Source organism: Helianthus annuus, chromosome 4, assembly GCF_002127325.2.
Source record: "Helianthus annuus cultivar XRQ/B chromosome 4, HanXRQr2.0-SUNRISE, whole genome shotgun sequence".
NCBI classification, from domain to species: Eukaryota; Viridiplantae; Streptophyta; class Magnoliopsida; order Asterales; family Asteraceae; genus Helianthus; species Helianthus annuus.
In genome coordinates this window covers 150,079,553-150,102,855 of record NC_035436.2, presented here as the reverse complement: position 1 = coordinate 150,102,855, position 23,303 = coordinate 150,079,553, and the positions used below count along the sequence as shown (strand labels likewise).

The window sequence follows — 23,303 nt, the reverse complement described above, 5'->3', positions numbered from 1 at the left end:
TGGTTAGTTTACTTTTTTGAATAATGTATAATTTATTTGTTCGTTCCAATAATGTTTTTGTTTCTCATTAGTTGGCGTAGTAACATTCAAAGTAATTCTAGCTAGTTTTTTTTTTATTTAATGGTTTTCTAAATATCTATTATTGATTTTGTTGTAGACATAATGGCACGTACTATGGGTCAAGGTAGTTCTCAAGCTAGTGGTCGAGGTAGTGCTCAAGTTGGTGGTCGAGGTGTTTGGCGAGGTGGTGGGGGAGGTAGTAGTCAATCTAGTCATTTAGTTGGTGATCGAGGTGTTGGGCGAGGTGGTGGTCAAACTGGTGATCGAGGTGTTGGTGGAGGTAGTAGTCAATCTAGTCGTCTAGCTGGTGATCGAGGTGTTGGTGGAGGTAGTAGTCAATCTAGTTGTCTAGCTGGTGATCGAGTTGTTGGACGAGGTGGCAATCAAGTGGGTGATGATGCGTCTATTGTTCATTCTCCCATTGAGGGTAGTGATGATGATGAGTCTACGTTTCGTGTTGGTCCTGCAAGACGAGGATGCGCTTCCCAAGTCCAAGTACCCGAACCAATCAACCGCGAGTGGATTTATATTAAAGATGGGGAGTAAGTCATATATATTAATATTGTTTCTTTACGTACATTTTAAACCGTTGCTAATTTCATTTTGATTTGTTGCTTTCATTTTGTAGATTTAGTAATCAAGGGACGTCTACTCGGATTATTGGAAGTATTTTAAGGGCTTTGTGGTCTGGTCCATGGGACAGCTGGAGAGACGTTCCTAATGAGCACAAGAGGCGACTGTTTGAGCGATTCCAGTATTAACAGCTTATAAAAGTGTTGTATGGGTCAAACCACTTGTTATATGTCATGTATAACACTTTATAAAACTGTTGCTACGTCGAAATTTAACTAAAACGAATACTTAATATAAATTCAGTTGATTAACTAAAACCAAATACTCTATCGTATATGTTTGGTCATCATCAGGATGAAAATTATATCTGAACCAGAAATAGTGGTGTTTATCGATTCGGTTCTGTAAGATTCAATAACTGGATATGACAAACCTGCGAATTCATGTTTGACCGGTTAGTTTTTATAAGTTATTATCAACAAATTATATCTGAACAGAAATAGTGGTGTTTCAAACATCTTTGGAATGTTTTTTTCGGTTTTGTTAGATATCTTAGAAGATATGTTTCAAACATCTTTGGAATGTTTTTTCGCTTTAAAAACGAATATTGAAAGCGGCAGCGAAAAGTGTAATGATATATGAATGTTGTTACCAAGAATTGCCCTTCTTCTCGAAGCTTTCTGCTGTAGAAATAAGTGCTGGAAGAGGAACAACCAAGTCTTGTTCTTCGTAATTGATCTCGGGGTATTGTGATTGGGCCATTTCATAAAATTCTGATATGGTTCAGTTAACATATAACAATTTGTTTAACTAATTGTTTAAATATAACAAAGAATAGATTTGTTTCAATTTGTTTCAGTGTGATATTCAAACATTTTCACGATATTTCGATCTGATTTATAATGTTTTATTTTCCGTAGAGTTATTTTCAGTGGGAAGAGAGATGCGATGCAGAAATTTATAGTTGTTGGGAGAAGTGCATTGCTGGTAAATTCCCCAATATGTTAAAGACAGTACGCAATAAGGCCAAAAAAAAGGCGGGAGAGGAAGGTTTACACGTTGGAAATGATATGTCCGTTATTCTTAAGTTTAAACCAGCATGGATAAGAACTGATACTTGGAAAGAAATGATTGACAATTGGAACACACCTACCTGGAAAGCAAAGTCTAAAAGGAATAAAAGAATTAGAAGCAGGGCAACCGGGGGCAAACATACACTAGGATCTCAGAGCTATGCGACTGCAAAAAAAAAAAGCGGTAAAAGATTTAAGAAAAAAACTATGTCAATATTACCAAGTTTATTGACTTCATATTTTTTCCTTTATAGGCTAAGATATTGGGCCGTGACCCGTTACCTCGTGAGATGTGGAAACAAACACATTGTAGGAAAGGAAGCAGGCCTTTGGATAAAGATCCAAGTGGTAGTAGTTCGCTAGTTTCGGACGTTGATTCAGAAGGGAACATTCGGGAAGAAAATCTGGTATGGGTCGATGATAGGGCAGAGGAGACTTGGGTAAGTTAAAGTAAATCCAAATGACTTTTTTTAAAAGAAAAAATAGTTAATGAAATTTTCAATAATGTAATTACATCTTTATCTCAATAGGCTAAGTACGAGGAATATCTTGTGGAGAAGTACAAGGACGAACCTCCCAAATTTGATCAAAGACTTGTGGAAACAAGCTGCGGGGGGCATGAAAAAGGGAAAAGTGTATGGGTTAGGCATTGTTACTGATCCGTATGTACATGGCAAACAAGATCTGGAGGTATGTTTATTGTTTATTATCGAAGCCATGATACCACTTAAATCGGAAATCGGATAAACAGTTTATTCGAAAATCACTTCGAATTCAGATCTGACAAGTTTGAACAGACATAAATCGAAAGCTGAAGGTTTTTGATTTTTTTTATTCAGATTTTTTTTTTAAAAAATAATGAAACTTGAATAACAAAACACACTTTTTCAATTCAAAACAGTTTCAAACTGTTTCGGTTGCTTTCGGATCAAGTTTCGGATTGATTCGGTCGAATTTCGGACCATTTCGATTGATTTTCGACTAGTTTTGATGAATTTGGATGATTTTCGGTCAACTTCTGAACTTTTCGATTAATTTTAACTGTTTTCAGTTGATTTTTGATGAGATACGATTTGATTCAGTCGAACATTTCGGACATTTTTTTTCATAAATTCAGATTGTTTTCGGAGAGTTTACATCTATATCGATTGAAGTTTCAAACTTTTGGAATACTATACATCTGTTACAGAATGTTTTGACGGATCAAATTGGATCAAATCTGAATATATTGCTCATAATATCGTTGTATACTAACAATAGTCGAGATTTACATAAAAACTAAAAACTGGTCAATCGACTTAAAATCTGAAATTGAAATTGAAAGTTGTGATTTCATAAAATCGGAAAAACATGTTTAGTGATTTCTGTTGATTATTTTAGTACTTTTAGACTTTGCTTTTGATTATTCTTTTGAAATTTGAATTGCTTATTGTTCTGTTTGTTAAGTGTAGTTTACAATAAGTGTGATTAGTAATGGCCTAGTCAGCCTGAATGAAATAATTCCGATGGTTTCGGTAAGGTAAGGACCGTGGAAACAAGAGGTGGACCAAAACTGACACGCGATTAGCTGCTTAGGCAGAGTTTGCTAGACTTGCACGTGTCTAATGACATGATTGGGGATAGGAGTTCTTCGAGATGTCATATTAGGGTTATGGACTTTTTGGGGAGTGTATAGGTCTGTTTTGGGGCCTTAGCTTTTCTTATACTTTTGTTTGTCGTAGCCTTAGTTTTTTCTTAGTGTTGTCGAGTGAATTAGCGAATAGAACCTTTTAGGGGAGTGTATAGGTAACTGCATAGGGGTTACTGCTTCTTTTGCTTGTCTTATTGCTCTTTTATTTGTAGCTAGTAGCTGCTATAGTTTACTCATACTTTTAGTACTAAAACACGCGATTAGCTACTTTTACTCATACTTTTAGGATCCTGTTTACTGATCGACAGATCATCTTTCGATCAAACAGCTATCGAAGGATTCACATATACCTCGAAGGATGGTATATCCTTCGAGGTCCATTAGTATCCTTCGTGGGATATCTTTCGAGCTCATCGAAGGATAGAAACAATCCTTCGATGACCCAACCTTCGACACAGACAATTTACAACCATATGATAACTGTTTGGCCAAGTCAAACCAGGAGGATGGTTGACTTGGTCAGACTTACATGACTAACAGAGACATCGTTTTACATCATGACCGAATACAAACAAAGTACAGACACAAGTGCACCAACAAACTCCCCCTTGGCTGTAGCTTTGTCTCGATCTTGATCATCTTTGATCTTCGTGTCTTCAAGACTCTGATGTCCTTTCAAGTCTTCAATGTCGGAGGATCTTCAAAGTCTTCACATCTTGAAAGCAGAAAGTGTATCAACAAACTACCCGTATCATGTAGGAAGTGTGTTGACAAACTCCCCCTTAACATAAGCTCCCCCTTGAGTTATGCTCGTGAATGACTTGATCTTTACAGCTTGAGATCCTTGTGGTGTTGATGATGGTCAGCGGCAACTCGATCATCTTCATCTTTTGAGTGCCTTCACGTCGTGTCTTCATTCCAAAGCTTGTCATCGACCATGTTCTCCTTGCCTTTAGAATCTGCACATGCAAGAAATCTAAACGCGTAATGAGAACAACTGCTTGGAATATAGTTAGCATAAACAAGTGACACACGAATGACCATGTCACAATCAAACACCGTCCGACAGTTTGAAAGTTTAGTAAATTTGTCAGTTTTAGTTTCTAACTTTCAAAACTTGCAAATTTCGACCGCTTATGAAGATTTAGTCAATTCGGTTTTCGTTCAGGTTTCAGGTAACGAAGACTCGAGATCCAACATCGTACGATCGAAAATAAAATAGAAATAAAATCTTTTTGGCTTTTATAAAGTTTATATTAAAACATACCTAAAATCTTTTTGGTATTTTTGAATTTTTCAAATGTAAAGACTGAAAGCAGGAAATAAATATATACAGACATTCTTTTTGCGAGTTTCGAGGGTAAAAGAATCATATCAGTGTACGGTCATGCCAAAACGCTCTTGTTGTTCAATTAGTTAACATTAAGATAAGCATCCTATAACAATTATCGGTATTGTTGTCCACTTAAGCTCAACTTATCAGATGTAATCATGGCGAGGGGATACGTTAAGGTATGATTTATACTTACCGACCGGTGTTCATCCACATCACGACACATTCCCGTATCAAGGTATGCACGAGGGTTCATCTTACCGGTGAGTATACCGATTATCATCTGTTTGACCGTATATGATGTGAGATACTCACTTATTTTGATTTTAAAACAAGCCCTATGTGATAGAATCACTTATTGATGAGGAACTTGATTTTCATATGCATGAGGGCACAGGAGCAAGTCCGTGAACAGGTCAGTACTTCCGTACAGCAGAGAGACGAACTTGACTCCCGGATAAATGTGATATTTTATCACTTATTTGTTTGGACATGTGATTGTTTATCACTTATTGAGGTCGTATGCAATATGTACACGTATGTATAGTATCATGGAAGATCTAGACTTGCGTCCCCGTTATTTTTCGGTAAAAGATACAACCATGATACCCAGATGATAAGCAGCATAAAGACCGAATATCTCAGAACCTCGGCAATCTATCAAACGAAATTTTGGTACTAAGACCATATGCCAATGAATGGTTCCCACCTGGTCTTCAGTCGATTTAAGTTTATATCACCCTGCACACTTTAAACTGATTGTGAGCCTACCGATACATCTTATATAGAGCTGCTTATCGTTTTTCATTTAAGGTTTAAAGAGGTTTGGATAGACCACTGATGTACTATCATTTTCTCTTTTGCTCGCCAGGAAACTCATTTTTGTTTTTCTATTGTTTTTGTGTTTTTGAAATTTTTCGATGTTTTTGGATTTTCAGATTTTTGGATTTACTCCCCCTAAAATCAATAAACTAAGACAAATTTAAAACACACAAGATATTTACAAAAATGATTTTCCGATGTTGGTTTTACTCTTGCTTGACCTTAATGCCGTTTACCAATAATAAAAAGTCAAATCTTGATTTGTCAAATGCTTTGGTAAAAAGGTCGGCACGTTGGTCATCGGTGTGGACCTTAACAACATCGATTAGCCTTTTCTCAAAGCAATCACGTATGAAGTGATATTTGATTTCGATGTGTTTGGTCTTTGAGTGCTGCACAGGATTTCTAGTGATCTGTAATGCAACAGAATTATCAACGTAAATAGGAGTAGTTAGGAATTCAAAACCGTAGTCGCGTAATTGTTGTTGGATCCAAAGAACTTGGGAGCAACAACTTGAGGCAGCAATGTATTCAGCTTCGCATGTTGATGTAGCGACGCATGTCTGCTTCTTGCACTGCCATGTGACTAGGCGATTTCCTAAAAACCGACATCCAGCCATTGTGGATTTGCCGTCGATTTTGCATCCGCCAAAATCAGAATCACTGAAAGCGACCAATTCAAAGTTATTATCCCTAGGGTACCATAGACCGGTGTCAGGGTAACCCTTCAAATAACGAAAAATCCTTTTTACAGCTGCAAGATGTGAGGCCTTCGGGTTGACTTGATATCTGGCAAGCATGCACGTTGGGTACATTATGTCTGGTCTTGATGCTGTGAGGTACATAAGAGATCCGATCATTGCGCGATAGTATGAAGGACTAACAGCTTCACCCTTCAAGTCTGGAGTAATTCCGTGATTTTGTGGCAGTGGGGTACCAATGGGCGTTGCATCAGACATCTGGAACCGGCTCAAGATGTCACCAACATATTTAGTCTGATGGATGAATATCCCAGACTCAGTTTGTTGCACTTGTAGGCCCAAAAAGAAAGTCATTTCCCCCATAGCACTCATCTCGAATTTATCCTGCATAATGCGCTCGAAATTTCTACACAAGACATCATTAGTAGAACCAAAAATAATATCATCAACGTATACCTGTACCAGAAGAAGATCTCCATCTTGTTCTTTGATGAAAAGAGTACAGTCGATAAGACCTCTTCGAAAACCGTTCTCCAGCAGATAGTTAGATAAGGTTGCATACCAAGCTCGCGGTGCTTGATGTAGACCATAGAGAGCTTTGTTGAGCAACCAAACCCGATCGGGATGGATAGGATCTTCAAAACCTGGAGGCTGTTCGACGTACACCTCTTCTTCAACCACACCATGTAAGAATGCACTTTTGACGTCCATCTGGTAGACCTTGAATCCTTTGAATGAGGCATAAGCCAGAAAGATCCGAATTGCTTCCAGACGTGCAACAGGTGCATAGACTTCGTTGTAGTCGATTCCTTCTATCTGACGAAAACCTTGAACGACTAAACATGCTTTGTTCCGGATAACAACTCCGCGGTCATCCTTTTTGCATTTGAAAACCCAACGAGTACCAATCTTCTTGTAACCAGCAGGTTTCTCTACGAGTTTCCAGACACCAAGCTTCTGGAATTGTTGCAGTTCTTCCTGCATTGCTTCAACCCAAAAGTTATCTTTCATTGCTTCTTTCCAAGTTCTTGGCTCTTCCTGTGAAACATAACACGCGAAAGACCAATCGTTTTGTTGCCCGGATTCTCGAATAGCTGCATACAGGCCTGCATTGTTGTTGTTTCGCAACATGTTTCTTGTTTGAATGCCACTTTGCACATTTCCGATGATGTTTTGTTGAGGATGGGTATTATGAATCCTTGTTTCTGGATTCTCTGGAACTGGAATATTTATACCCAGGTTGTTGAGATTGAGATCAACAACTAAATCAATGCCCAGAATTGACGAAGAGGATGATGCAGTAGCTTCAGCTGTTCTAGGGGCATCCACTGGAGGAGTACCCTCTGAAGTACCATGAACTGCTGTTGTTGGAGCTTCTTGATCTGCATCTAGAAATTCATCATCCTCTGAAGATTCGTTCAACTCGGTTGCATCATGAAAATCCTCATTGTCAAGAGTATTAGTGTTCACCGAAGATGGTTCTTGATTGACAAGATTTGGACGAACCACCGGTGAAACTGTTGCATTGTCACTCTCGAAAAACATCCTTGCCGCAGCACTTTCTTCAACGGCTTCAACATTGATCGAATTGAAAAAGTCATCGTACTCAAACATCCAAGGTTGACCAGGACATTTGACTGGCAAGGTGTGCCTTTGTACTCTGACCTCAGACCATTCCTCGACCCTTTTAGTCTCTAGATTCCAGACTCGTAAGTTAGGGGTGGCATACCCAAGAAAGTATCCATCAATTGCTTTTGCCCCAAACTTTCCATTAGGATCGATGATTGTACATGGAGCTCCAAACGGTTCAAGATAAGACAAATCTGGTTTCCGTTTTTGAAGAAGCTCAAAGCAGGTCTTATTGTGCCTTTTGACTGTAAGGACTCGGTTCAATGTGTAACATGCAGAGGCCACAACTTCAGTCCAGAATGGAATGGGCAACTGCGACTCTACCAACATTGTCCTAGCAGTCTCGATCAATGTGCGGTTCTTACGTTCAGCGACGCCATTCTGTTGAGGAGTATAAGCTGCACTAAACTCATGAAGAATACCCTTTGACGTGCAAAACTCCGCCATGGCATGATTTTTAAATTCAGTACCATTGTCGCTACGTATCCGCCTAACCTTCAACTTATACAAATTCTCAATCTGAATGATCAAGTTTTTGATAATACCAAAGGTTTCACTCTTGTGTGCCATGAACGCCACCCAAGAAAATCTTGAATAGTCATCAGTAATCACGAGACAGTATTGATCATTCCGAATACTCTTGTGCTTGACAGGACCGAACAAATCCATGTGCAAACGTTCAAGAGGAACTGCCACCGTGTTGATCTTCTTTGTAGGGTGTCGTTTCTTCGTTTGTTTACCTTTCTGGCACGAAACACAGACGTCTTGAAGATGGAAATTTTTGAGAGGAACACCATTCACCAATTCATTTGAAACCAAATGATTCATTTTGCGTAAGTGAATGTGACCCATTCGTCTGTGCCAAGAGATAGAGTCTTTTTCTGTGGCTTTAGAAACGAAACAAGTTGCTTGTGCAGACGTAGTAATAGCTTGGCTCATATCAAGGACGTACAAATCATTTATCCTTGGAGCTGACAAGAGAATCCATTCTTTTGGAATTTTGAAGCCGGGTTTCAGCACATAACATCCATTAGCATCAAAGTGCACTGAGAATTGCTTGTCATAAATTTGAGAAACACTAAGAAGATTGTGATCAAGTTGTTACACAAAGTTGATCTTGTCAAAGCTGACAATCCCGTTGGATATCATTCCTTCACCCGTAATATAACCTCCCTTATCTCCAGCAAAAGCAACATAACCTCCTCTAATAGATTTGACGTCGTAGAGAAGCTTTATGTCGCCTGTCATGTGCCTGGATGCCCCACTATCAACAATCCAATGACTACTGATAGTTCCTCCTGGAACACCCTGCACATGAACTCAAATGATTAGTTGGAGATGGGAACCCAAGCCATTGTGGTCTTGGGTCTTCCATTTTCATCAATAACAATAACTTCTTGTCTTTGATGATTGGTAAACTGTGATGGTCCCCCTGATTCATTAACCGTTTTTGGTTTCCAGGTCTGTTTTGTTTTACCAGTGTTGTTCTTTAAAATTTTAACTTCATGGTTGTCTGAAGTTTTTGAATTTTCTGGTTTGACAGAAACAAATGTTTTGTTAACCACATCGGTTTTGATCGCCTTTTCAATTTTCTTGACCTGTTGGCGTCTCTGTTTCATTTCCCTTTCTTTTACAAGTCGGGGATCTTGTTTTGCATAAACAGATCGCTTACGGTCAGTTTGGTCATGGGGAACATCAACTTTTCCTTTTTGTTTATGAAGATATGGACAATTTCGAATTATATGTCCAATTGTTCCACACTCAAAACATGATCTTCGTTCAACAAACCCCGAAGTATCATGTGATCGTTTAGCCGATGATGTTGAACTTTGTGAACCCGAGGTACTAGGCTTTGAACTGGTTTGTTCATTTCTTTTCAGAACAGTAGCTTTCTTGACAAAATCTAAGTTAGATTTATTTTCAAACGTTTCAATTTTGTCCGTTCCCGTCGATTTCACAAAGTTTACATTCTTGTTTTTCTTCCGATTCGGCTTCTTTTGAGTTTGAGCCGGTGATTTTGCTTTTGGCTTGGTGTGATTTTGCTGTTTCTGCACTGTTGGTAATTTCTTGTTGCCAAATTGTTTTCGAATTTCGGCCTTTGGAATAGGAGGACACTGTGTAACTGTAACACGTGGTCCTGTCTTTCCCAAAAACTTACTTGTCGAGTTTTCAAAAACTTTGCTGATTAAGGATTGATTCACATTCTTAATGGGAAAGTCTTCGTCTGAATAGATTTTATCATCACCAATAAGAGTGTACAGCAAGTTCACACTCTCCGACTCTTTTGCAGACGAGGACTCAATTGCAACAGTCTTAGCGGGTTTTGCAGGAGGATCACATAGAATGTGATTCTCGAGAGGTATGTCCTCATTTTTGACTACCGCGTCAGACTTTGCTGGGACAGCATCATCAGATTCATCATCAGAAGAATCAGCATCCTCAGTAATGACTGGAGGATCCTGATTCAGTTCAGCAGAAGACACACATGTATCTGCTGATACATCCGAATCTGATGATACTTCCTTTGTATATCCGAGCCCTGCTGCAAACTCTTTCACATCTAGAGGCACAGATGGTTCAAAGAACACTCTGTCCTCCTCATCCGGCATGGCATCATAATTATGTCTCACTGGTGGTGGACAATTCTTATAGCCTATGCACGTGACGTCTCTTTTCTCCTTTTGGACATCAATGATGTGATCCAACACATAGCTAGAACTCAAATAACTATCTAACTTGAGTTGGATTGCCTCACTTTCCGTTTTTACACAAGCCATCTCTTTTTGCATTGTCTCAAGGCGAGATATATACAAATTAATGTCAGTTTGTTTTCTGGAAACCATTTTAGTTAACTCGGTTTTATCTTTCTTTAACTTTTCGATTACCGATTTAAACTCCTTTTCATAATTTTCATAAAACATATTGGCTTCTGTACATTTGGAAAGGTCCACAGTCAATTTCTGATTATGAATAAAAGTCACATCATACTTTTCTTGCAAAGCTTCATGCTTACTTTGCAAGTCACACAAATTCTCATTCACTGTAGTATGTTTGTCTTGCAAGTCAAACAAACTAGCTTGTAAAGCATCATGTTTGCCTTGCAACTCAGACATACTTTTCTCAACATCAGCACATCTAGCACGCAACCTATCACATTCATCACAATTTACAACAGTGGGTTCATCGACACATACCTGACTTGATGAACCGTCGACATTAGCCATAAAGGCTGAATGGAGAGAAGACGAAGAATAAGCAGCTTGATCCACCAGAATAGATCTTCTATCACTTAGTGCTGCAGCTTCCTCCAAAAGCTCATCAATGTCAGCATCAACCGAAACATTTGCTGTCTCACCCACATGATCATCACCTGAACTGGATGATTCTTCATCAACACTCCTGCTGTACCCAGAAGAGTCTTCATCTTCAGAAGATTCACCACCACTGGCGGAAGATTCTCCACCACTGGTGTGAACTGCCTCCTTCACAATTTTAGCAAAACAAGCTGTACCATCCTGAGCATCACCACTCAACTGGATTGACCAGTCACAACCTTCATCCACTTGAACCACAAGTGCCCTGTTGGCATTTGATGGTCCAGCTTGACTCTGGTTGTTGACAGGTATTAATGTACGCTCATTGTTCCTGTTCTGGTTCTGCTGGTTACCTTGGTTTCTGAAGGGGTTCTGGTTCCCGTGCTGTGCTGGCTTTGTACATTCCCTTTTAAAATGACCCCATTCACCACAGTTGAAGCACTTTACTGCCTGTTTATCGAACCCATACTTGGTGTCTTTCTTACTTTCCAAGCTGGTTCTGCCAGTACTTTCCATGAAATCCTTTGCCCTTCTTACAGCACTAGCAAAGGCCCACTTGATATCCATCAAGTCCATCTCTTCCTTATCAATCTGCCGATAGTCTTCTTGTGTCAGATTAATGTTGCCAATCTGACCTTCCACTAACCCACAGTACGCGCTCACTATAGTATTAAGCAGCTCCATGTGTTCCCTTGCTACTTCTACACTGACCTTAGAGAGGCTTGAAGTGTCGAGCTGTACTGTATTTGGTTTTGATTGCTGACCAGCAGATGATGTTCCTCCATAACACGCATGTTGTTGAGCAGGAGGAGGAGGAGGTGGTTGTATTGGATTTCCATACATGTCTGTGGTGGGAGCTGGCTTGACAGGAACTTGCACTGGATTGCCATACATATCCGTGCTTGTGACAAACGCAGTTTGTAGTGGAGCATGTGGACCGGTTCTTGCAGACGAAGAACTGGAAGTTCCATAATACATTTCTGGATTTTGTGGCAATGGAACTCTTTTTGCCTTTAATGTTTCCTCCTGATCCTTGTTTTCTAAAAGCTGCACGAAGTCGTTGATATTTGTAGTTCTCAACACTCCGTTATACTTCAAGATTTCCAAGAAACTACTCCATTGGGGAGGCAAAGCATCAGCAAACTTCTTCACCACTTCTGCTGTAGTTGTCGCTACTCCAAAATTGTTCAACTCTGTAAGCAAGTGATAAAACCGGCTTGTCATGTCTCCCAAAGACTCCTTATCCATGCACGTGAAACAGTCAAATTCTTTCTTGAGAAGATCATGACGCAATTGACGTGTTGCTTCATTCCCTACTCCTCTGGTTTTCAACCCGTCCCACAACTTCTTCGTTGTCTTGAAACTGACAAACTGGTGGTAGATATCTTTGCTTAACGCCTGAGTGAGAATGGCGTATGCTTTCTTTTCTAGATCATACGTTTTCTTTTGATCTTCAGGAAGATCGGCAAACGTAGCAGTATCTGAAGCAACAACCTCTATAGCTTGATCGAAATCTGTAGTGAAACGTATCCACAGTTCGGTATTTTGACCAAGAACGTATGTACGAAATCTATCAACCCAGCCCGGATACTCGTTTAAGTGCATCAACTTTGGAGGTCGATTCAAACTTCCGGTTTCGCTTTCGCTCAATAAGATACTTTGAATGCTCGGAGTTTGATTTGATATTAATGCCCATTGACTTGACGATATGGCATTTGCTTGCGAAGATGTTGACACCGGAGATTCGGCCCATGAAGGAGATAGACTTGTACTCGTGTACTTTCCACTATCTGGAGCCGGTGTACCCCACCATGAGGGAGTGGAACCTGTACTTGTGTATTTACCACTATCTGGAGCCGGAGTTCCCCACCAACTCAGATTCATGTTTGATAAGAAAAATAAAGTCTATATGAATATTTCGAATGATAACAGCCAGCCGAAGGATCCCTGTTCTGATCGAAAGACAAGACAAACACAAACTGTTAAGTCCAAACAGACCAAGATCGAAAGATACTACTTGTTCTAAGGATCAACAGTGTTCGAAAGATCACTGTTGAATTTCGAACAATGTTTTCGAAAGATTCACAATTGAAAGATCCTTATCTTTCGAATATATATATCCTTCGAATAGATTCCCTGGCTCGAAAGATAAATCACAGCCTTCGAAGGATGTTCGAAGGATCAATATCTGTCGAACCTCCTCTAATCGAAAGATGATCTTTCGACTTCGAAGGATATCCTTCGAACACTACTGACAGAAAAATGACAGGTTGGTGAAAAAGGTGATGGGTTGGTAGTCAACTTTCGGCAGAAGGGTATGATCTGACCATGCTTTCTACCAACTCAGACTTTTCAAATAAAATATTGCCTAAAATGGAAAGTCTTATCCAGAAACCGGTCACCGGAATTATGACCGGAATTTGGCCGGAAATCACCAAGATTCTTAAAACCAAGTTTTAAGTTACCCAAACCTTCCCTTAACACACCCGGTTAGTTTAGAACACGTTTTTATGTCAAGAAATCCAAGAAAAACACTAAAAACGGGTGCTAAACCAAGTGTCCAACCACTCCAAAGTCTTGAACAAACCCGGTTTTAACAAGGAAAAGAGCCACGGCTCTGATACCACTTGTAGGTCCCTCGGAGGATGAGGTCAAACCTTAACCTTGTTATGTGAAACACACTAGCAAGTGCGGAATCCAAGCTAGAGTGCAAACCAAGATGAAACAAGCACAAACACAAGACACACAATATTCACCGATTAACACCACTTGTATTAATACGTATGAAAGGTTCGGTTACAAGCTCAATGTTTACAAATCTGTTTTGCAAACTCTCTAAGTGTGTGTGTGTTCACAGAAGTGTCTCTCCTTGTCTGCCTTAGTGTCTATCCCCCTCTAACACAAGTGAACACAACATGGGTATATATATACCCATAACAGATCATCTGGTCGAAGGATCCTGTTTACTGATCGACAGATCATCTTTCGATCAAACAGCTATCGAAGGATTCACATATACCTCGAAGGATGGTATATCCTTCGAGGTCCATCAGTATCCTTCGTGGGATATCTTTCGAGCTCATCGAAGGATAGAAACAATCCTTCGATGACCCAACCTTCGACACAGACAATTTACAACCATATGATAACTGTTTGGCCAAGTCAAACCAGGAGGATGGTTGACTTGGTCAGACTTACATGACTAACAGAGACATCGTTTTACATCATGACCGAATACAGACAAAGTACAGACACAAGTGCACCAACAAAAAGCGGTAGCAAAATGGTGACAACAAAAAGCGGAAAGCGGTAGCAATAGTGGTGACAAAAAGCGGTGGCAAAGTGGTGAGAAAAACGGTAGCAAAACCGTAGCAACAAAAACGGTAGCAAAACGATGACAAAAAGCGGTAGCAAAACTGTAGCAAAATAATAAACGGTAGCAAATAGGTGGCAATAGGGCAATTGCTACGTGTGCTTTTTTTACCGATTTTTTGGTGGCAAAATGGTGGCAAAAGGGCAATTGCCACCGTTTTGCGACCGAAAGTGTGGTAGCAATAGCCCTATTTTCTTGTAGTGTATTGGCATGCATGTAAATTTTTTATGGTGATCACTGAGCTCATACCTATTTCTGTTTGGATTAAACAGCTTATCCTTATTATAAGCAGAATTAAACAGATAATTGGTTTATTAAAAAAGGGTTTATATATTTTTCTAAAGGAAAGCTGTAACCATCAATAATAATCATTTTGAAATAAGCAATTTCAAACTGCATATATACACGCTGTTGTTCATCCAACTCTTGAATTTTAGAAAACATTTACAATACGTATGACTATGTGTCTATGTCGGTATCTTAAAAAAGCAATCCAGAAACTTCAAGTTCAATCACAATAACCTTTCTAATAATTTATTTGTAGCTTTATGCTCCTCCCTCTGAAGAGAAATTATCGGAATTGGCATACCATAGAACCTTATTTGTATTCATGTGCACATCAATGTCATGCCTTCTCCAAGACCAACATGAACAATGGAAACACCACCCAGAAAAGGCCTCTAGGAGGTATTCTTAATTCATATTCTTTTAATATGAGATTGTTTCTTTTTTAATGTTTGTTACCTTTTTTTAATCAAGTATTAAGGTCTTCCGTTGTCAACTTCCTTGCCACACTCAGTTTTACTCCAGTGAACCACCTAAAACCGATGGCAATGACAAGCCTTTAGTCGCAGCAGCGGGTAGAGAAATTTTGCTTTTTCTTAATCTTCTGTAGTTCCATTTGGTTACCTAGACTATTACATAAGTTTGTAAGGGTATATATGAAATTAATCCTACTTAAGAATTAGTTTCATGGTTTTCGTAGCTCCATTTTGTAGTTGGTGTGGTACCTGGAAAGGAGATAAAGTTTGTAGCAACTGCAAAAGAGCACGTTACTGTTCCAAGACGCACCAGGTTGTTACTGCACTGCTAATATCTTTTAGCTTTTGTTTTTTGTTTTTTTTCTGTTTGGTAACTTTGGTTATTCATTCTTGTTCTTTTATCTTTATCCAGGGCCATTCACTGGAGTTCAACTCATAAAATCCAATGTAGAACAATAGATCTTATGCTTCAGCCATCTAATTCTGGGCCTAACAACTCTTCAGAGGATATACCAAAAGGCTAGTATTCTTTCTTTTTAGGTGATTTTTGCTTATATGTGATACTGAATTATGAAGTGACTGTGGTGAAGTCCTTATTCTCTGAAAGTTGCAACACTTTTCTTTTGAAGGAATACAGAATACTTCATTTGTAGTATATATTCCTATTATTTATTCTAAACAGCTGCAAGCAGTGCTACCTGGCCAGAATATGAGATCATCGAGGTGGATGAATCTGACCCTGAGTCTGACTCTGAAATGTCAAACATCAACGCACATGGAAATGCATTAGGTAGTGATAATGAGGTATAAACTGTTTCAATGAGTACTCTATATGTTATGTGCATATGATTTGCTTTTTACAAAATTTCATTTTTTTGGTTAAAGGATGAAGGTGATGCAAAGAGTTGGGCATATTTCACCAGGGCCGGCCCATGGGCCATCTAACTCAAGCTAGGGCTTTAGGCCACATATTTTATAGGGCCTCCAGCCAAAAAAAATTATATAGCCTATATTGCATTTGGGCTTATAAACAAGGTGTGGTATTAGAAGCCGGCCCACTTCTCACCTGCATTTGGGCCACTAGTCTTGGTTTAACAATTCAATTGAGAATACAGAATGCTTGAACAACAAAAAGAAAGGGAACTGTGCGTGATTATGGGGACTGGGGAACGACAGAAGATTATCTATCTAGGGCAATCAATCGGCAGCAAAGGAAGCGCGTGAAACTGCCAAAGCCAATCGAATCCATGGAAACAATTATGATTGATATGGAAGCTAGGTTTAGGCGCCGCACAAATGGAGATATGAGAAATTGTAGCGCCGATTTTAGTTATCCAATCTTCTAACGTCTTTTTGTTAACATCTTTTTGTTGAATTTACCCTATTTATGCAATAATCTGTTTGATTTATTCTTCCACAGTGAAACTATTTTGCAATTTTGTTCTTGATTATGAGTTCTGGCAAATTAACAATCAGATTTCGAAATCTAAAATTACGAACGGTTGTTGGCGGACAGCTGTTTTACTGTTCCTGAGTGGCAGATTGCTCACATAGCAGCAAAGGCGCAAAATCTAACTTCTAAGGTACTCGTGCACTACTTGCCCTAAATCCTAATTTAAGATTACTGTTGATTTTTTTTTATAATTGAATTCTTAGATTAGATTTTGTGTTAATTGTTATATTTTTGAATCTATAATGTCCAATAGATATAGAAAGCATGAATCCTAATTTTAGTTTATCTTGCCGGTCCCCCTGGATAAAGGAGGAGGGTTTTTATTAAATACAAATAGTCTTTTTATCAAGGCATTAGGTTTGTGAATGGGGTACAAGAGGTATGTTTTTCATTCTTAACTGTACAACCATTTTTTTGTGTAAATTACGTTTTTGGCCCCTGTGGTTATATCACTTTTACTATATTAGTTCAAAATAAGAATATTTAACATATCTGCCCGCATGGTCTCTATAACTAACCATTTTGGCCCCTACGTCTAGAGATCATGGGGGCCAAAATCGTTAGTTATAGAGACAATAGGGGCCAAAATGGTTAGACTTAAGGGACAAAATGGTTAGTTATAGAAACCATGGGGCAAATATGTTAAAAATTCTTATTTTGGGCTAATATAGTAAAAGTGATATAATCACAGGGGCCAAAAACGTAATTTACTCTTTTTTTAAGGCCTCAATTTTGTACTTCGCTTAAGGCCACCAAAATGGTTGAGCCGACCCTGTATTTCACCCAAATAATAGCCCGGCACCCAGCACAAATATTAAGGTGACTGCGAAACCTTGTTTTAATTTACATTTTAACATATGAACGGAAGATTGATATTTCGGAGGTTTCATTAAAATACATTTTGGATGATTTTCAACTTGATTGACTCCTTGATTTATTTTTACCCATTTGGCCTATTAGGGATGAACCACGAATCGACTCACGAATAAGTAAATGGGTCCAAGTTCTTACTGTAATTGTATTATGATAGTACGCTATGTAAATACCACTGTTTTGGAGCTAAGATGTTACTGACATTCATATCAATTGGAAGTGTAAGGGTTAAGAATCTTGAAATGAAAAACAAACGTTTTAGTTAAGATGGATATAATGTTAGGGGTATCGAATCAGAGTAGGCTCGAGCGGAAGCGAAACAGACACACACACACTAGCAGAAAATAAAGAACACGAGAATTTACGTGGTTCGGTCAAGGTGACCTACGTCCACGGGTTGCAACTAGGGTTTTACTTTTATTAGATGCTCACAACTGTTTTCAGAATGACACAGATTACAATTACATCATGGGTATTTATAGAACAAGATTAGGGTTTCCTACTTGGTCAACAAGTTAACTCAGTGGGCCTAATAACTAGGGCCGGCTAACCCTAATTAGGGCCCGCTACCCTAAAGCCTACGAACCCAACAATCTCCCACTCGGAGGCTTTGCATAGTCCACAAAGTGCATCCAAGAAACCCATCACCAGTAACTTCAGCAATCTTTACGTTCAAGTCTTCCAAGCCTCCAGTTCCAAGAACAAGCTAAGACTTCAGTCACATCCAAGCCACCTAGTTGCAACCACACTTCTCATCAAGTACCTGAGAGACCAGTTGAAGCTCCCACAAGCTCCAACCCAACAGTCTTATCAGACCCATTCTCTATCTCAATCGGCTTGCACGATCCACCAGCTCCAGAGATACACCGAGAATTAATACCACTCTCCACATTTTGCAAACTATTTCCAGGAGAGCTTTTTTCTTTAGTCGGAACATTCGTCTTCAAAACCCAACGGTTCTTTGTGTTTGTACCTGGAACACGACCCGTGCTCCCACTATCACCAAATCCCCTGACTGGCTTAAACTTAGACCCCTGACCACATTCAACTGACATCCCCAAAGAACCAGGATTCAAGTTCGCAAATTGAACCCTCTTCTGCTTACTAGATTCAGTGAACCAGACTTTATGTTGTACAGGGACGACTACTCCCTCAACAGGTATCTCAACTAGATACAACGATCCTTGTCTCCTCCCACAGGCAACAATAAGATTTCCATCAATCACCTTCCACTTTCCACCACCAAACTTAACATCTAGTCCCTATTTATCCAGTTGACTAACAGAAATAAGTTTCTTCGTTAAACCTGTAATTACCCTGACGTTCTTTAAGTTCCATGTAATGCCCAGTGGAGTCTTCAGATTGACATCTCCCATACCCGTAACATTAAGAACATGACCATTAGCTAATCGTACATTTTCAAAGTCTCCTTTTTTTCAGATTCACCATCGTCTCCCCGCTGTGCATGGCGTGAAATGAAGAACCAGAATCCATAGCCCACGAATCTATAGACTCTTCACAGCAAACTAGTACGTCACCGTCAGATTCATCTGACACAACGCTGTTTACATGCTGGTTACCATCCTCTTTCTTAGGATCAGGACACTCGTTTTTAACATGCCCTTTTTCACCACAGTTCCAGCACCTCACATTCTTCCCAGCTTTAGATAAGCTTTTCCCACGACTTCCACTGCTTTTGTTATTACCTTTTCCCCTGCTAACACTGAGCATACCAGAAGTAGATCCTCCACTAGTGTTCTTCCAGCGAACGTCTTCACCCAAAACACTATCCCGGACCCGATCAAACTTCAAATTTCCAGTTCCAGCAGTTTCAGTGACCGTCGTCACAAATCCTGACCAACTATCAGGTAAGAAAGATAACAAAACCACAGCCTGAGTGTCATCATCCAACTTCATGCCCACAATTGCTAACCTGGACAAAATTGAATTGACTTCGTTAATGTGATCAGCAACTGAACTGCCCTCGTTCATTCTCATATTAAACAGTTCCCTCATCAAGAATACCCTATTACTGGCAGACGGCTTCTCATACATATGTGACAGAGCTGTTAACATACCACGAGCAGTTGTTTCTTTCATGATATTACATGCAACGCTCCTCGTCAAAGCCAATGTAATTTTACCTCTTGCCTTTTTGTCCTTTGAGTTCCAAATTGCTTTGGCAGCTTTATCCATTCCAGCAGGTTTTTCTTCCAGTACCACATCCAAATCGCATTCACCAAGCAACGCCTCTATTTGCATTCTCCACCATGCAAATTCAGTACCGTTGAACTTCTCGATTCGGAACTTCACGTCTTCAGCCATAGCAAACGAGAAAACCAGAAAAAACCACAAGGAACCAAGCAACCGAAACTCGGGCAACTTTCAATAAACCAGAAACCCGAAGTTCCCGAACTAGCGACTTCTCCTGCAAACCCGAGCGTAAAATCAGCGAATAACCAGGGTTCAAGAACCGAAACCCTAATCACCAAACACCCCAAAACCATCAGATCTGCAACAGCAAACCCTACGATGCAAACCCTAGACCTTACGAGCCGTAACCAGAGAATAGGGACGGGCCGTAAACAAGTCAGCGGCGATGGCAGCAACAGCAGATCAAGATCTCTCGTCCAGCTCTCTCTCCCTCTCCTGCGATAACCGTGTGAACCGTGTATTTAACTGAACCTTTGGCTCCGATACCACTTGTTAGGGGTATCGGATCAGAGTAGGCTCGAGCGGAAGCGAAACAAACACACACACTAGCAGAAAATAAAGAACACGAGAATTTACGTGGTTCGGTCAAGGTGACCTACGTCCACGGGTTGCAACTAGGGTTTTACTTTTATTAGATGCTCACAACTGTTTTCAGAATGACACAGATTACAATTACATCATAGGTATTTATAGAATAAGATTAGGGTTTCCTACTTGGTCAACAAGTTAACTAAGTGGGCCAGAGCCGGCTAACCCTAATTAGGGCCCGCTACCCTAAAGCCTACGAACCCAACATATAAAATAATAGTTATACTAAAAAAAAATTGAGATATCCCATGTGGGTTAATCTTTGTTTTCTTACTGTTGGTATTGTAGACATGAGACTTCTGAACCATTGTGGCCCATGTTAAGTGGCCGGCCATCAAAAGCTGATATACCTAAATGCAGTTCATGTGGTAGTGATCGGGCCTTTGAATTTCAGGTATTGTACCTCATTTTATTCTTCACAAATGGCTTTTTTAATGTGGTAAATTTGACTCATTTGCTTATGAATGGGTCAATTTGGGCTTTGTAACTAGCTAGAAGGTGAACGGGTTGAAACAAGGGCGGATCTATGTAGTAGTGATGAGTAGCCCAGGCTACCCCTCAACTTTGTCGGCCAATGGCGCTTCCCTGAAAAAAGAGTGTTACACATACGTAAATATCCTGAGTTCTTTCCATAGAATTATTCAATTACTCTCCCTCAACTTTCTGAAGAAGAAGAAAGTGTTGGAAGAAGAAGAAATGTTTGATAAAAAAAAAAATTAGGGTTGCAGGTATGATGAAACGAAGAAGATGATATGTTTAGTATGTTTTTTTGGAAGAAATAAATGTGTTATTTTGGAATTGACAAATGTCTCATAAACAATGATAAATAAAGTCAAAGGATATTAATTTTGAAGTTCCACAGTCTTGTAAAGATAAATGACTCGAAAAGCATATTAATGTTTTATAAAGTCATTAATTTTAAAAATATAAAAGAAAGTTTGAGCTGCCATTATGTTTGTTGGTTTTAATGAATAAAATTGCAACTATAAATTTTAGTTGGGCTAGTAATGTTTGAATAACGACTCGTGTGCTTTTAATATGATTAACGACTCATGTGTTCTAAGATGACTGGGTTATAAAGTTGTCTTTGATTGGGGATTTTAGCTAGTTCTGATTTTGGAGTGAAAGTTGTACTAGATTAGAACCGGACTCAATTAACTTCTGAGAAATCTGATTTTGGAGTGATTATCTTTTTTTTATATGATCCAACCCGATCCGAACCTGACTGAGAAAATTATTATATAGCGATGAACAAATAGCAACTAAAAATTTCCGCCCCCATGTAAAACGTTTCTGGTTGCGCAACTGTTGTCGGTGACGTGAAACATTAATGAAAAAATAATCGTCTCCATTTTATGTATCAATACTCCTAGGTCCATATTTTTTTGGGATACCCCTGAATTTATCTTCTAGTTCCGCCACTGGGTTGAAATTTATTCTAATTAAAGTGGATTTTCAGCGCATACAATCTCTTGATATGCGTTATTATTGCTGTAATAATATTGTCTTACTTATCTTAATACACGCATCATTATTAGTAAGTTATTATTTTTTTTTTACTATTTGATGTAACAAACTTTTATTTCATCACTATGTGGAAGAACTGTTGGTCTGTTTCCATTTGACAAACTTTTTATTTTGTGTTTATCATTGTATGGAATCAATTAATCACACATACAATGACAAACGCATAAAAGATCATTACATTTTGGTGGTAATAAACGCTTACAAAAAGTATAGAAAATGGACAAAAAGTGCTTACAGGTCAACCTAACCCCACTAGAATGTTTTGAACAGTACTAAGATATGCCCCATTTCAACCCGTTGGCCGGGCTCTACCTATTTACCCACATGTTGGTTTCTTACATTTAAAATTTCATATTAACATGCATGACACTGGTGCAGATTTTGCCACAGTTGCTTTACTTCCTTAAAGTTGAAAATGATTACAAGTCACTTGATTGGGCAACCATTGTTGTGTATACATGTGAAGCTTCTTGTGATGGCAGTTTGTCATATGTAGAAGAATTCTCTTGGGTTCAGCTTACATCTCAATCAAGATAACACTCTTTTAATTATAAATAAGATCGTATTATCTTAATTAATTATCTTTATATATTATTTACTGGTGATGATTGCGCTGTATGCTTGCTTTTTCATCTAATATAGTATGATGAATTGGACTCTCCCTTTGTTGTTATTGTGGAATTTTTGTTTCGATTAGGGCTGAAAATGAGCCGAACCATACTAGGCCTTTCGTTAAGTTTTTGCCGGACAAACAGGTGGTATATATGTTTTAAATTAATAAACGGTGCATGAACACAAACGAATATAAATTAATTTGTAAAAAGTAAACAATTTTCATAATCCCAAACATTAGACTGAATCGACCAAAATAAATACAATTTAACGTAATTAGTTGACATAATTATCCGAAAATTCTTAATAATCATAAATATAACCATCTCAAATTAATAGTTAAGAAGAAGCATATGTAATTGATGAGGAGAGTGATGACATAGCAAATAGAAATTTAGAAACCCTAAATTGAGAAGTACTTAAGCCTTTACTTTTTTTGTTTTTTATTTGTTTAAATAGTGAATGGTAAAAAGTAAAAAAAAAAAAAGTAAGCATGTAAGTATAAAAAAATAAACATAAATGAAATGAATGTAAATGAGAGTGTTTGTGATAAAAAAAGTACAAAATAACCTTTAACAAAAGACAAAAATAAACATAAATGAAAAGAATGTAAATGAGAGTGTTTGTGATAAGTTGGGTTGGTTTGATATCTTTACTAGCAGAATTAAGTGGATGTTAATTCAGTAGTAAATATTTATCTAAATTGATGAGTTTTTTTTTTTTCAAACTAGTGTCGGTGGATAAAAAACTATTGTTTCGTCGAGTAA

At 38.7% G+C, this 23,303-nt stretch overlaps 1 protein-coding gene across 1 annotated transcript in view; it reads left to right on the top strand.

Moving 5' to 3' along the window:
- The window catches only part of LOC110933641 (programmed cell death protein 2), a 46,261-nt gene extending 23,800 nt beyond the window's left edge, over positions 1-22,461 (top strand). Inside the window, exons 3-9 of the mRNA XM_022176853.1 lie at positions 15,053-15,195; positions 15,268-15,368; positions 15,494-15,584; positions 15,685-15,788; positions 15,952-16,073; positions 20,681-20,791; positions 22,303-22,461. Coding sequence (XP_022032545.1) covers positions 15,053-15,195; positions 15,268-15,368; positions 15,494-15,584; positions 15,685-15,788; positions 15,952-16,073; positions 20,681-20,791; positions 22,303-22,461 — 831 coding nt within the window. The remainder of the gene's footprint in view (positions 1-15,052; positions 15,196-15,267; positions 15,369-15,493; positions 15,585-15,684; positions 15,789-15,951; positions 16,074-20,680; positions 20,792-22,302) is intronic.
- Positions 22,462-23,303: the final 842 nt, after the last annotated feature.